The sequence below is a fragment of the Nicotiana tabacum genome, chromosome 7 (assembly GCF_000715075.1).
Source record: "Nicotiana tabacum cultivar K326 chromosome 7, ASM71507v2, whole genome shotgun sequence".
In the NCBI taxonomy this organism is placed as follows: Eukaryota; Viridiplantae; Streptophyta; class Magnoliopsida; order Solanales; family Solanaceae; genus Nicotiana; species Nicotiana tabacum.
Window position 1 is genome coordinate 52,359,777 of NC_134086.1, and position 15,234 is coordinate 52,375,010.

Genomic DNA, 15,234 nt, shown 5'->3' on the forward strand with positions numbered 1-15,234 from the left:
GTGCTAAAATTTTTACAAATAAACTAAATAACTTCAACATCTTCTGCAAAAAGCTTTATGACAAAACTAATGAATCTAGGACAAAAAAACTTCAGCTTATTTAGTGCTGAAGTTTTTACAAATGAACTAAATAACTTCAGCATCTTATCTAGGACAAAAAAAACTTTAGCGTATTGCCTTTGCTACTTCAGGCCCGTCTACTAGAATGCTGAAGTTTTGCGTGATTGTCTTTGCTACTTCAGCCCCGTATGCTGAAGTTACGTGAAAAAGTGCGTACGCTTGCAAGTTTTTTTGCAAAGCGGGCACAAGTTAAAACGTGACCTAAAAGCGGGTATAGATGCAAATCCCTCAATCTTTTAGATGGGCTTCACACCTAAGATAGGGAGAAATTCAAAAATAGCCAGATTTACAAGTGGGTGTCATTCAAAAATAACCACAGTTTCAAAAGTAATCAAAATTTAATCACTTTTCATGTAAAGATAAATCTGAACGAAAATACTATTCAAAATTCGAAAAAATATTATACTGGAGTTCCAGGATAAGTATACTGGAACTCTAGCATATTAATATACTGGAGTTCCAGGATAAGTATACTGGAACTCTAGCATATTAATATACTGGAATTCCAGTATATTATACTGGAACTTTCCGTGTGTTGGAGATCCAGCATAATATGCTGGAAGTTCATACACAGGTGCACCGATCTCCAGTATATTATGTTGGAACTTTCCATGTTGCAACAAAATAGTGGCTATTTTTCTAAGACTTTGCAAACACTAACTATTTTTAAATGATCAGTACGAAAACTGGCTAGCTTGTGCTATTTTAACCTAAGAATATGTCAGAAAGATTTTTACATTAAAACTTATTTACGCTCAATTATATAATTTACTAATTATATACAAAATAATATCTTAGAATCTAATATGTCCTATTTTCTCTCCCTCTTCTTCCCCATCCAACCTAGGAAATTGGTAAGTAGAACAACTTTAGTTTCCAAAAAGAAGCAGTATGGTTAAACAAGGAGCGTCTAGAGAGAATAAAGCAATTTGTGAGCAGAAAAAAGATTGTGGTCGGAAATTGTCTAATTTGGCTTTTATCCAATATGTTTGCTCGTTAAGGAAAGTTTCTTTTTTAATTGATATTACTAAACTCCATTGACGACTATTAAAAAATTTCGAAGCTTTAAATTCGAAAATCGAATTTTGAAAAATTACTGTTTGCATGGATTAGGTGTTGTTGCAAATAATTGGGAATATTCTCTAGAGTTTATATCTCAATTTTGATAAGATTTGGTGAAGATTCGAGGTGATTTTGGTTGGAATTTCAAATTGAAACTCGAAAAAGAAGACATAAACAAATTGTATATATTTTGTATGTCAGGTGTAGAAATGACGTACAAAATATATACAACTAACATAGTTGTATATAAATACTATGTACATTGTAGTTGTGACCGGAATTTATGCAAAAAAAAAAAAAATTATTTAAAATGTAGATATATTGTAGATTTTGACCGAATTTGCATATAATTTATAAAAAAATTTAGTTACTTTTCGTAAATAGGAAACTTAGACAAAACTGGGTAAATAAATTTAAAATATCGTATATATGTGAAAAAGTCCCGTTGAAATAGCATGGACTAGCCAGTTTTTGGAATGGTAGTTAAAAATTAGCCTACATTTGTAAAGTAATTGAAAATTACCATAAAAATGACACCAGATAGCCTCTCTAAAGGGCTGCTATTTAAGAATTAGTCAGTGCATCCTAAATTTTAGTTTTCTAGTACAAAATTTTTGAATAAAAATGTCCTGAAAATCTCTAAACAACATCCATGAGAATGATTATTTGTGCACTTGCCCAAAAAATAGCCCCTTAGCTGAAACACGGAAAAAATCTAGCATAATATATTGAATTATAAAATTCATGCGTATAAACTTTCAATACATTGTGCTGGAGTTCAAACTCAAGAACACCTTGTATTCAAATTCTAGCATATTATGCTAAAGTTTACATAATGTAAAGCTAACTTTTTTGCAGTTTTAATCCAGTGACTAGAAGATTGCTTTTGTTAAGCATGTATAACTCAGGTTCTCATATCTTAGATTGAGACATGGGACTAACATGGTGCAAGAAAAATCTCTGCTGCCTTTCGTTTATCACCTCCAATTTGATTGAAGCGTTTTACTTATATTGACAGTGTAGGTTGGTGTTAGTGCATTTTAATATTAAAATTATTATATTAAAATGTATTATTTCTTGTGAAATCGTGATTATAAATTGGCAAGAAAGTGATCATTACTTTGGTGTAACTCATGAAACCACTAATGTTATGATCTATTATTAATTATCGATTAAAGATTAAATTTTGTAACTACCAACAATGTTCTACAATTTTATTATCACACTACCTTATTATTTATTTCATGGAAGAGTTTTTATAAATTTTGTTGTGTTTGGTATGGAAAATATGGTAGTGTGTATGAAAAAGGTGAAATCTAAGGGTGTGTTTGTTATGAAGGAAAATATTTTTCGGAAAATATTTTCCAATTTTTTCATGTTTGGTTGGCTTAAATGTTTTGGAAAATATTTTCCTTATCAACTCATTTTTCTTCAATTGGAGGAAAATGTTTTCCTTATCAAGAGAAGGGAAAATATTTTCCAAAACTCCTTCTCAACCTTCCCCACCCTCCTCACCAACCCACCCCACCCCCTCTCCAAAAAAAAGTTTTTTTTTTTTTCAAATTTCAATTTTTCCGTTACCACCCACCCTACTACCCCTCCTCCCCCGCCCCCCACCCCGCACAAAAAAAATTTACTTTTTTTTTGTAATTTAAATATCTGTTTTTTTTCGTTTTACTGCCCCCCCCCCCCCCCCCCCCGCCCCCACCCCTTCGCCCGAAAAAAAATTTAAATATATTTTTCAGTTTTAATTTTATTATTTATCAGTTTAAAGGCTCAAAAATTTACAAGTTCCAAAATTATGAGTTCGGAGGTTTATGTATTTGAAAGTTTACAGGTTTAGAAATTATAAAGTTTACGAGTTCGAAATTCCGCGGTTTTGAAAGTTTAGCGGTTTAAAAGTTTATGAAATTTGTGGGTCCGGAAGGTTGTTGGTTTGAAAGTTTATAGCTTCATGTTTATTATATCTACATTATTTATGAATACTCTTGAGAAGTCATTTTCCTTATTTGCGTATCAAACACCGGAAAATGAATAAGATTACTACTTATTTTTCAAGAAAATATTTTTCGTTATACCAAACACACCCTAAGTCTCCAACTTATTCTCTACAAAATAGCATATTATTTCTGTTGCAGAAAGGTGTTCATTTTGGTGGAACTTTGGACTCAACAACTTGTCCAGAGTTTGTTCGAGTTATATGACGTTGTCGGGCTGTTGTATCTTGCAGGGGACAAGTCAAGTGTATTACTACTGGACCAGTAAAGATGCTACCGCAGTGGGCTTGAATCTCCTTAAAAAGAGCGAAATATCCGCGCCTCAGCCTGAAGAATATTTATTTTTTCATCTTATTTTTCAACTGTAATTAATTGTATTTTCAAAGAAAATTATTACACTATATAAAAGAAAAATTTGGTCGTAAGCTTGTACTTATGTGGAGCGATCATATATATGATTAAAGTATATCGTTCATGATACGGGATATTGAAATGTAGCAAGGAATTCGAGACCTTTCGGCTACCACAATATTCTATTTCATCGCTTCCTCTTTCCTGTAGAGTAGATGCTACTTGGGCCGTAGAAGATATCTTTTACCCGATAACTGCATAAAAACATATTATATTTTGACTTTGTTGGTTGAAATTCAATCAATAGCTACTGTTGTTTTACCTGTATGTTTGACCCCAATAATGAATTCTCATTGACCACATCTTATGGAGGATCAATTAATAGCAGTAACCCCAATTTGAAGAAGCTCACATACGGAAGGCGCGAAATAATACCCCGAGCAGGAGGTTCAACTAATCAAAATTCAAAAGCCGAAAAGATTCACCTCCAGTGACTATCCAATATATTTTAACATGTTGTAACAAGTAATCTACTTTATTTTTTAGATTAATAATCCCATTATTTAATGAACTACAACAATAAACCCAGTGAATTGTTACTTGTAATTCTTTTTAAATGCCTTGATACTTTAAATATTCTTTTACACTATCGGTGTATAAAAATTAAACTCATTGGTCGTTGGCTGGCATCTGAATGTAGGGTTGTAGTTTAGCATTCTACTGTTAATGTTGATGCATCTGACCTGACTTTTGTAGGCAAAGCAAGTTTACGAAGACGGAATGATGCAAAATGAGCAATTGCATTACGAATACTATCTTCTGGTAGCTTAACTAACGTCAAAATTGTAAGCTAAAAAGAACTTCAATAAAAATCAGATATTTCTGTTATTCATGAGGCAAAGGAAGCAAAACATTTATCATTGTCCGCTCTGGTTCTCTTTCTTTTTTCAGGTACCAAAAATTCCCTACAGTTCAAGTATAGATTATACTTTATACAGACAACACTTCAATGGTGCCTTCACACAAAAAAAGGGTCAATTGAATCATGTTTGCAGCTTATAACAGTAGCACTTCAAAGATCCCGTCTTCCCTAGACTTTCCCATATCAAGTTCTAACCCGTTGTAGGCAAAAGCTCATGATTCTACTACGATGGCTGCTCTGACCACTGATTTCACAAGGACCTGATGATTTTCTTCTGCAAAAGGACTTATTCTTTGTGTAAGTTTGTAATCACCAGTTAGCTTCTCTTGAATGGAACATGTTTAAAGTCCCATCTCCCGATAGAGAGAATCCGGAATGTCACATTGAGTTTCCAGGAGCAGTAACTTGTTCATCCAGAAAATGTATGTATCGATCAAACTTTATGTAATAGGCAACCAGGTGGGTCCAAACACTTCCATCGCGATCTCATGCAGCTGCCATGGAACTAACAACCTCAATGCTCATCATAGATAAAGGGTAGAAAGCAACCAGCCATCACTATTGAGATTAGGATAGTTATTGGTTCGCCGCTTTCAATTATTAAAGAAAACTGAGTGGACCAGTTTTCTTCTTCATGGACATCTGCTAAAAAAAGAATCCAACTTTCTTCTAGAAAAGGAGTGAATGTGGAGGAAGGAGAGGAGAGAGAAGTTTGACTATAAGGTGCAGACAAGGAAAACATTTGCTTTTTAGGAGGTTAATATTGCTGGAAGGTTAAAAGGTCAAGAGGATGAATCTTTTATCAGATGATTAGCATATCATATTTCATTATAAAAGGAACTTGGGCAAAGTGACTAAGGCTATTAGACCAAAGAGGCATGATATGGAAATATAATTGGCAACTCCATTAGATGAGTCTGCTGATAAGAATATTTTGTGAGTGGTGCTGTCTCCTCGAAAACCTCTAACAATCATTGCCTACAAGAAACAGAGATTTAGAGTAGTGCATAATAGTAAAACTCAATGCAACCAGCAGACAAACAGATTTATCCTATTTCCAGGAATGAAGCCCAAGAAATACAACCACAAGATGCTACAATTAAATTACTAATATGATCCAATAAACTAATGTTCTACATCCATCAGCATTGCCTCGACTCAGTTAAGTATGAACTCCATGTCCTATAAGTAGATCTACACATAAAAAATCCCTGGTTAATTCCTATGCATTAAACATCAAACAGATTTATCCTATTTCCAGGAATGAAGCCCAAGAAATACAACCACAAGATGCTACAATTAAATTACTAATATGATCCAATAAACTAATGTTCTACATCCATCAGCATTGCCTCGACTCAGTTTATGTATGAACTCCATGTCCTATAAGTAGATCTACACATAAAAAATCCCTGGTTAATTCCTATGCATTAACATCAAAGAAATATTATTTTTTAGACATCCTTTCCAGCCTCTTAATAATGGCGCAATAGAGTTCAAACATGTTCTACATCTTTAAATGCTTTAAGTGCTTATAGTTCTATCCAATAAATTGTTGCTGGCCCTGACAGTCAGGTCATCATAAAATGTCCTTATTTCTAGTCATGACGTTGTGATGCGTTCATCTTCGCTAGTCAAGAATGAAAAATATTAACTAAAACACTCTTGTAGGGTCCAAATAGAAAGAGAAAAACATTACCACCCACTTATAGAAAATTAGCAATACCCAAAAACATGGAGAAGGAACAACTATTCTTGCAAATGGTAGATAAATGCTAAAATATGACATCACATTGAAAAGTTCATACCTGAGATATTTGCTCCGCGTGAACAAAAATATTTCTGAATATCCGACGAATATATGTGAAAAAAACTGCAAGGGATCAAATTCTGTGTTTTAGAGAGCAGAAAGCGATAGCTTTTAGGATAAAATCACAGTTAAGAAAAGATGAGGGTTTCACAAATACGAGAATGAACAGCACTTGGTTAGTGTGAAAAGGATTCACATTTGATTGGCACAGAAGCCAGGCAAACATTCGTGTATAGTTGAGAAAAAGCAATAATACTGGAAGAGCATCATATGCACTCCATCATTCTTATTTAATCGATAAAAGGTAATTTTACATCTAATAATTTATGTACTCCCATCATTTACAAAGCAATTTATCAAGATTAGGGACAAGAATTGAACTATTCTGAGATCCTGTTGTTCTTTGGGTAGAGTAGATGGTATTAACATAGTAACTAACTTCAACTGGAATGCACTAGAGAACTATGTTGCTCGGACTCTAAAAATGTTGCCACACCCATGTCAGATCCTCTAAAAATGCACTACTTTTGGAGGATCCGACATGCACCCAACAACATTTTTGAAGAGTCCGAGCAACATAGCTAAAGAAAAGAACTGCAAAGAGAAGTGTTATTGGTGAATCACACAGTGCATAATTGCAATGGAGTCGGTTATCTTCAGGTATACACTAACCATCTATTGTCTCCAAAATTGTCAACTGCTGCCAATTAATCCTACGAGATACAATACCAAGAGCAACGTTTCTGACCTGCCAAAATTATTACCAAAATGAATCAGAATTTTCTAACTGTTTCCTGACAATAATCAGTGCATTCTACCTAACAATAACTCCATCTCTATTGAATGTGAAAAAATAATAATAAATCTTACTCACCTCATCAAACACAAGATTGATAAATCTCAAGGAGAGCAGGAGAGTAAGGATAACTTCAGCAACAGGGACGCCAAAGTTGGCCAAAGGGGCTATAAACCACCGCAACGCAAAAGCTATTTGCTCAGGTGTTGTTGTTGATAGGAAAACACTTGCACTTTGGAAGATCTTTAATCAAAAGAGAGCTATTTTATTAGAAACAGTTTTTTTAGAATCAGAAGGTTACTGGGAGTTAAATTCAGACAAAACTGGAGTCCCTCTGCACATTGATTGTTTTCTTGGGAATTCAGGAGGGAACGGAAAAATTAAAGTTTATAGGAGATAATGAGATATTCAGGAAGTCAAATCCAGAAAATTCATTGATCATACAGTTTGGGATCCATAGATTCTTCCAACTTGGATTATTTTAAGTTTTCCAAGGACTTCAGCAAGAAGTTCAAAACTTTAACAGATTCTGAATTTTAGGCAAGTCAAACTAGGAAGAATGGGCAGACAGTCATTTGCTTCGTAAAGGTGAATGCAGAGAATTTTATACAGTAAGTGGAAGATCTTCAAGTTTGAACTTAAACGTTAACAAACTGAAACAGGTTTACATCATCTAGATGAGAAAGAAGCCACATGTTTTCATTTGAAAAGTGTACCGTAGGAGTGCAGAACTAGTTTCCTAGGTCTACTGGAAAACAAATGGCAAGTTGCTACTCACAGTGAAGGTTAAACATGCTGATGTAGTAGCGGTCGATAAGCCCTTTCTAGTGAGTTGTAATGGCCCCAACTTCAAGATTACATATTTATAACCTTCCAATGACGCAGGAAAAGGTGGTAATCCCATTACTGAAGGTGGGGGAGCTCTTGAAGAAATAAGGGAAGGTGTACTGTCTGTACTTAGGCCCAACATTATAAATAAGATCCCGGACAGCAGTGTGACTCTCCCCAGTTGATCCTGTAACCATATTAGACAATCAACAAGGGAATTCACTAACATTATCAAATTTGTAGTAGAACAAACAAGGCAGATTCTCCATTAGAATTTCAAGAAAACTTTTTGAAGCATAAAGCTCATTAAGATTCAAGGCCAAGCTTACCTTCCACACTTGTTCAGGTTGGACCAAAATAGATAGTATAGCTAAGTACAGAACCAGTGACAAACGCATGATTATATTTGATTTTGCCGGTAAAATAACCAGAGTAAAGAGCCATGCCTGCATAACCAAGAAACAGATATCCAAAGCAAAATTAGTCTTCGACAACCACAAAACGTGGATGAAGGGAATAAAATATATGAACTTTTCTTTCGTCACCGAAAAATAACCTCTTGGTGCCGTTGAAAGCAATCAATGCCAAATATAAAAAGTCTTTTAGGACTTAACAATAAATGCTTGAAGAACTCACGGAAAAACAGGTACCACAAAACTGTAGCAGTTCTGAATAAAAATATTCTACTATGCTATGGGCAAAACATGAGTCCGGAACTCAATTGTGGTCTTTTTGGACAAGTGTGACATAAATATGTGTAAAAAAAAAAAGAGTGACCATTCTATATATAACGCGGTTTTATACCACGCTATACTTTAATGGTGTTTTGGCCGTTAAAGGATAGCGCGGTATAAAACCGCGCTATATGCTTTATTTGTATTTTCACGCATAGCGCTTTAAAATACAGCGCTATACATATCTATATCTATCCTTTCAAAGCGTCACTGTTTTCCAGGACTACTAATTTATGTTTAGTATAAATAAATTTAGCTACAATTGACTTTTAAGAGAAAACAATTTATCTCCCATTTTATTAATTTATTGAAGGAAGGAAAATCTGCAAATAATAAAAAATAAATAAATGCAAACAAAAAGTATAAATCCATAGTGGGACCCATCACCGGGCTCACATGCAAGCCGTGCAACTACTGTCAGATTGAAAAGGATAATGAGAATGAACAAAAAGTATAGCGCAGTATTTTAAAGCGCTATGCGTGAAAGCACAAAATAACGCCGTTTTATACCGCGCTATACTTTAACGGCCAAAACACCGTTAAAGTATAGCGCGGTATATTTACCGCGTTATATATAGAATGGTCACTCTTTTTTTTTTACACATATTTATGTCACACTTGTCCAAAAAGACCACAATTGGGTTCCGGACTCGGCAAAACATAAAGCTTTAGCAGGGATATACTCCATCTACTTCCAGCAGCAAATAATTACCACTGTTTTTCTCCAGCAAATGGGTTAAGTCTTTGACGACCAGCCTAGCCCCACCATATTTCTTATTTTAATTTCCCTTGAAAATGTATAGGATCTTCTCTATCACGCCTGCTCAATTCTGGAGTTGTGTTAAATAACTAACAATATAAATCTGAAATTAGGATTCCCGTGATCAGGGTTCATCAGTTCTACAATTATAGCCAAAATTGAATAATCCAATAAAAAATAAAAAATCAATGCAGACAATTCACAAATGAAGCTCTGTGAAGCTACTTGGCATAGTGAACTGCATGTAAATCATTATTCACAAACTGCTTCCTATGAGCCAAAGTATACACTTTTTTTGGTATTCTTTAGCATAGCTAAACACGAAAACTCAATAACAGAACCATAAAATACAATTCAGAAACAACCCACGAACACAGCAAAAACAAGGAAAGCCAATGACGAACCATATTATACAGTTCAAGAACAACCCAAAAAAAAAGAAGAAGGAAAATTACACAAATGAAACAGAAAACTCCCAGTAACTAAATTCAACAAGTTCAACCCTTTTCACACACAAATCCCAAAAAGACTTACTCGTAGTGTCTCATACTGTCTCAATTTATGCAACACACTTCCCTTTTTAGTCATCCAAAAAGAATGCCACCTTTCTATAGAAACAATTTAACTTGAAAATTATTGTTTTACACTCAATGAGATATTATAACCACACAAATATCTAAGGCTTACTTTAGAGTACAAATTTCAAAAGTCATCATTTCTTTCTTAAGCTTTGCCCAGTCAAACGGTGCCACATAAATTGGGATAGAGGGAGTAAAATTTATATCAATTTGATTCTGGGATCAACATAGTGCAAGAAAGTGAAAACTACATATATGAAACACAAAACTCCCAATAATTAAATTTAAGAAAGTTCAACACTTTTCACACTAAAAACCTAAAAAGACATAAAATTTATACCAATTTGATTCTGGGGTCAATAGAGTGCAAGAAAGTGAAAGGGGAAGGTATGTACTGAGCAATGGGGCTTGAAGTTGCACCAGATATGGCTCTAAATAGTTTATCAGCACCAAGAAAGTTTTTTGGTGACCATTTTTCAAGCAATTCAGCCCAGTTCACTGAACCCTTAACACTATCACTATTTGCTGCACAGCTGATAAAGGTTCTTGATTTTTTGGGTTGAAGATGGAGATAAAGGGGCTTTGTTGTAAAGTTTGGAGTGAAGTGGTGGTTGAATATTGGGAAGGATTGGGGTCTGAAGGCATGGATTGAAGAAAGTGGGGGTGTTAGTGTGGGGTTGTTGTGGAGGAGCTTAGTATACATGGATGGGTGACGATGAGGAGGAGGAGATTATAGTTTGGAGTACAATTTACAAGGGCGTGAAATGAAAGCGTTTTTATTTTTATTTTTATATATTTGAGTTCCAATTGGGATGTTTTATGGGGTTTATTTGTGGGGGTATAAATTGCAATTTTGGTCCTCAAGCTTAGACATGGATTGTATTTCAATCCCTGGAGTTAATTTATTTTTTTTCCTTGTAAAAGTTCAAATATTATCATGACGTTATTTGATTTGTCTTACATTTGTCCTTTGTATTATTTTTCATTTCATGAAAGTCCGCCACGTTAAATAAAAAAATTTCATATTCAGTTCTTAACTAACAAATTAATTTTTATATACCTTCTATAATAATTTAAAATATACCCCCAAATAATTAAAAATATCCAAATATACTCTTACATACCTTTACTGTATGACAAAATCGTATCACTTTTGTTTCACGGTCGAAAAATATTAGTGAAAGAGATATTTTTTACACGAAAAATAATAACGAGAGCTTTCATGGACCAAAAGGACGACGGGTAAATATTAGACAAATCTTAAATCCTTGTGTATTTGGATAATTCTCTTTTCTTTTTGACTTCATATCTTAGTTGTAGCTTTTCATTTATCCTTCCGTAATTCGAACTCCCAATCTATAATCAACAGAATGATAGTTGATGCAGTCATTAACTAAATATTTAAGGTTCACTCATCGATCTAAATGATAGAAACTAAGGGTGCACCAAATGGTGTAAAGACTCAGGTTCTCTATCAATTTTCATAGTAAAAAACAGTAAATAAAGAACACACAATATTTACGTGGAAAACTCCCAGCTCACGAGATTAAAAATCACGACCGATCTTAGTAGGATTTCAACTTCACTAGCTAAACAAATTTCAGATTATAACCTATTGCAATCTAGGAATTAAACTCTTAGTCATTCACCTCTTACAATAACTCTATTGTAAGCCCTTTATAATAACTCTATTACAAAGCTACACAGTTGACTAACTCTAGTCAAACAGCCAAAAGCAATAATGGTTTAAATGATGTCCTACAAAATGCTTCCAAAAAGTTGTGTGGGAATTACAAGTAAATAACATAAGACAACGACACAATAATACTAAAGGACACACGACATATTCAATATTGGAATTTGGTCCTTTGTTTTGTAGCTGATTTGTTCTTCAATGCATCTGAGGGAAATAGAGGCAGCTACACATTTGAGAGAATGTATGTTTTGTAATTGCAAGTGTTAGGTTAAAGCCTTGTAACATGTTGTATATATAATTATATATGAGAGATCATGAGAGTAGTTACAAGCGCATTTCCAGTCTCTAGCAAATTGCAGTTGTGTTGTTGTACTGTTGCAAGTACAGTGCAACAGCTTTAACAACTGTATAGTTGACTTCCACGACGACTTGAGGACCTGATCCTAACTGTTCCCTATGCAGTTCCCTTGTCTATTTTCCTTGAGAATAAAGCCAGACAACAGGGTATGTTTCAGTGAGCACAATGGACCTGGTTGTATCAGGTTTCTATATGGTTCTTTCATGAAGTTTGACAAATTATCAAAACCAGATTCGCATAACGTATAAATTTTTCCCCTTTTTTATGATGACAAACTTAGAATTGATGTTCCCTAATCAGATATCCACATGTACCCCCTACGAATTAGACTTCTTCCCCTCGAGAACCAGTTTCTTCTCCATCAATTTTCTTCCCTCTTTTGGCATCATTTAAAAAAATCAGACAGGCATATGCAAAAAGAAGTCTAGCAACATTAGCTCATGCCACTTGTGTGCACACAACATGACTAAAAATAGAACACAAGAGTATAACATTGCATAAAATAGGCAAGCATGCTTATTAATTATAAGAGGGAAAGAAAACCTAGGAGTAGCAGTACCATAGTCACACAAATATTACAAATAAAAAAAATAAAGTACCATAATAAAAAAAATTAGAATCAACAAAAGGACATGATTAGGAGAAGACTGGGAAAAGGGTGCAAAACAAGGGACACTGGATGGGGAACAAGAAGGATTAGGGAGCAAGAGCCTTGATGAGACATCCATTCGAGCATTAGCAGCCCTTTGATCATTGATCAACTGCTCTTTCAAGTTCTCCAATTGTTTCCTCAACTCAATATTTTCAGACTTGAAACGGGAAACCTCTTTACCTTGAGCACTACTGGAACCACAGGTTCCTTGCTGGCCCGAGTAAGCTTAGACTAGAATGGCATTTTGTGCTTTCAAATGCTTAATCTCTTCATTGGAAGCCTTATGAACATTGATCAATTGAGAGATAGTAGAGTTGTTTCCTACTCCTCCATTCTTCACTATATACTCACACTCTTCCAAAGTATTCATAGTGAACATTTAAAGTCTTGTCCCAACAGATGCTTTCCCTAAAGGAACCTTAAAGTGTTCAAAGACTTTGGTAAGGAGAGACCCCCAGGGAAACCCATGATTCTTATCCTTGAAATCTGCTACCTTCAGCATATGTTCAATCATAATCCCACGTAGACTGATGGAAGAGAAAGAGTCTAGTGCTTCTAGAAGAATCAGGTCTTCAATGGAGGCAATAGACCTCCTCTCAGCCCTAGGCAGCACCTTGTTCACTAGTTCAAACAACAGATGGTATTCTGGCAGAAGTCCCTTCTTGTGCACTCTTTCCCCTATTTGAATAGCTTTTTTCTTGATAATTTCTTAAAGTCAGGGGAACCAATTCCCTCCATAGTCTTCAGCCTAGCAATATGTACCTCAAGAATCTCACCCAGAAAGTTCTCATCCATAACAAAGTCCTTTACATTCACCTTCAAGGAAATTGTGCCCCCATCTACCACAAACAAGTCAACATAGAAGCTTCTCACCTTATCTTCATAAACTTTTGAACTTTTGACTTCAAAAAGATGGGTCCACTTCTGGAATTCCACAATTTCTACCAGTTGTCTCATGCCTAGTTGTTCAAGAATCTCAAGATCAAAGACTCAAGCCCACAGAACCTTTTGCTTCTTTAGATTTGCCCTCCTCTCTAACTCAGATAATTCCGCCGTTGGCTTTTTGGAGGAACCAGGTTCCTCACTAGTACTTTGCCTCTTTTTGAGAGGCTTTTTATTCTCTACTTTCTCTTTCTTCACTTCTCCTTCCTCCTCTACTTCATTATCCTTGTCACTCACATGTTCTTTTTTAGATACTATTTTTTTTTGCTTGGCAATAATAGTTTTCTTTGAGTTTTTCCTCACAAAAGGAGTGGGTTCCTTAACAGTCTCCTCATTATCCACCTCCACTACTTCAACAGGAGACAAATCCTCCTCATTAATTGATCGACTTTTCACAAGCCTCCTTCTGTTTTTCTTCTCCTTATTTACTTTCAAGGAACTGTCAAGTGCAACCTTTCTTTGTTGTCCAGTGTTGAGACATTTGGGAACAGAATCCTTTGTGACTTTTTCCCCCATCCCTAGTAGCTATATACTGTATCACAGACAGATCATCAATATCATCATCATTATCACTAGAATTACCCTTAGACACAGACTTTATTTCTAGGTAAATAATATCTAATGGAACACTAACATGGTGGTCAAAAGGGGTAGTGTCAGCACTATCCAAGGGTTGTTTTGTAGAACCACGAGTTTCATCCCAAGTAGGAGTAGAAAACTCCCCTTGGGCTGAGGGACCAGGTCCCTCTGTAGGTTCCCTAGTAGTACTGACAGGTACTTGTTCCCCATTACCATGTTCTCCCCTCTGACTTAGTGGTTCCCCTGGGTCTTTACACCAACATCATCGGTCATAGATTTCCCAACCGACTTCTTCACAGCAACATGCTCTTTTTCAAGAGAAGTAGAATCTGATTTAAGTGCATCACTCCCATCTTTATCACCCTTAATACCCAAACTGTTGTATTAGTATAAGAAGATAGAATATTACATGATGTGGACGAGATACTCGGAGCAATCCGAGCAACACTTGGACCTTTAAAAATTGCAAACGCATGTACACCCTCATCAACACTAGGAACCGACTTATCATTCAATTGCTCTTTCTCAATATGCTGACTCGATACCTCAGCACCTTCATTCCTTTCTACAATTTCTTCTATGGTTTGAAGGAATCAAGATGTAGAGGTAGTTCATTTTGAGTCGACTTTCTCAATAGTAGCAGAAGGAGATGGAGAAGCAACAAACCTTTTGGGAGTTTGGCTCTTATGGCTGTGATGGGGACCAGAACTAGATGGTGTGGGAGAAGGGACGGTGGGTTTGGGTTGGTTAGAAATTGGGGGTTTTGTGGGTGAGATTGTTGGCTTAGATACAGATGGAGGTGCCTTGTTAGATGGAGACAAGGTGGGGTTTTCTTCAGTTGCTTTGGGAGATGAAGTCTGTGGTTGAGTCATAGTTGATTTTGAGAGCATGAAGACAAGAAGAGGACTTGGGAGAAAAATATTGTGTTCTATGTTGAAAATGAAGAGAGAGACCTATTTTTGGGTATATAAAGTGAAAGGGGGGGGGGGGGAAAGTTACAAACGGGTGTGAGAGAGGGGAGACGGGTCATCGGGTTAATTTGTAACAGA

The 15,234-nt window shown here is 35.4% G+C and overlaps 1 protein-coding gene across 5 annotated transcripts; it reads right to left on the bottom strand.

The window, feature by feature from the left end:
* Positions 1-4,391: 4,391 nt before the first annotated feature.
* LOC107802036 (protein ABCI12, chloroplastic) lies at positions 4,392-10,743 on the bottom strand. 5 transcript variants are annotated; one of them, XM_016625471.2, is made up of 8 exons: positions 10,299-10,675; positions 9,333-9,440; positions 8,216-8,332; positions 7,837-8,073; positions 7,137-7,301; positions 6,935-7,010; positions 6,261-6,325; positions 4,392-5,430 (listed from the first exon to the last, which is right to left on the bottom strand). In XM_016625471.2, the coding sequence occupies exons 3-8, from the start codon at positions 8,282-8,284 to the stop codon at positions 5,281-5,283; spliced, it is 762 nt and encodes a 253-aa protein (XP_016480957.2). In that variant the 5' UTR covers positions 8,285-8,332; positions 9,333-9,440; positions 10,299-10,675; the 3' UTR covers positions 4,392-5,280. The 5 variants fall into 5 exon arrangements, with proteins under 5 accessions (XP_016480957.2, XP_016480959.2, XP_016480958.2 ...); XM_016625473.2 differs by having other exon boundaries at positions 9,333-9,450; positions 10,299-10,436; XM_016625472.2 differs by having other exon boundaries at positions 9,333-9,469; positions 10,299-10,436.
* Between the last annotated feature and the right edge of the window lie 4,491 nt (positions 10,744-15,234).

Excerpts from the sequence above, each read along its gene's own strand:
- LOC107802036 (XM_016625470.2), bottom strand. The coding sequence starts at position 10,661 with ATGTATACTAAGCTCCTCCACAACAACCCCACACTAACACCCCCACTT. Across the intron at positions 8,333-10,298 it reads TTGACCCCAGAATCAAATTG|GCATGGCTCTTTACTCTGGT; the intron begins GTATAAATTTTA and ends TTGGTTATGCAG. Across the intron at positions 6,326-6,934 it reads AATTTTGGAGACAATAGATG|TTTTTTTCACATATATTCGT; the intron begins GTTAGTGTATAC and ends GATCCCTTGCAG.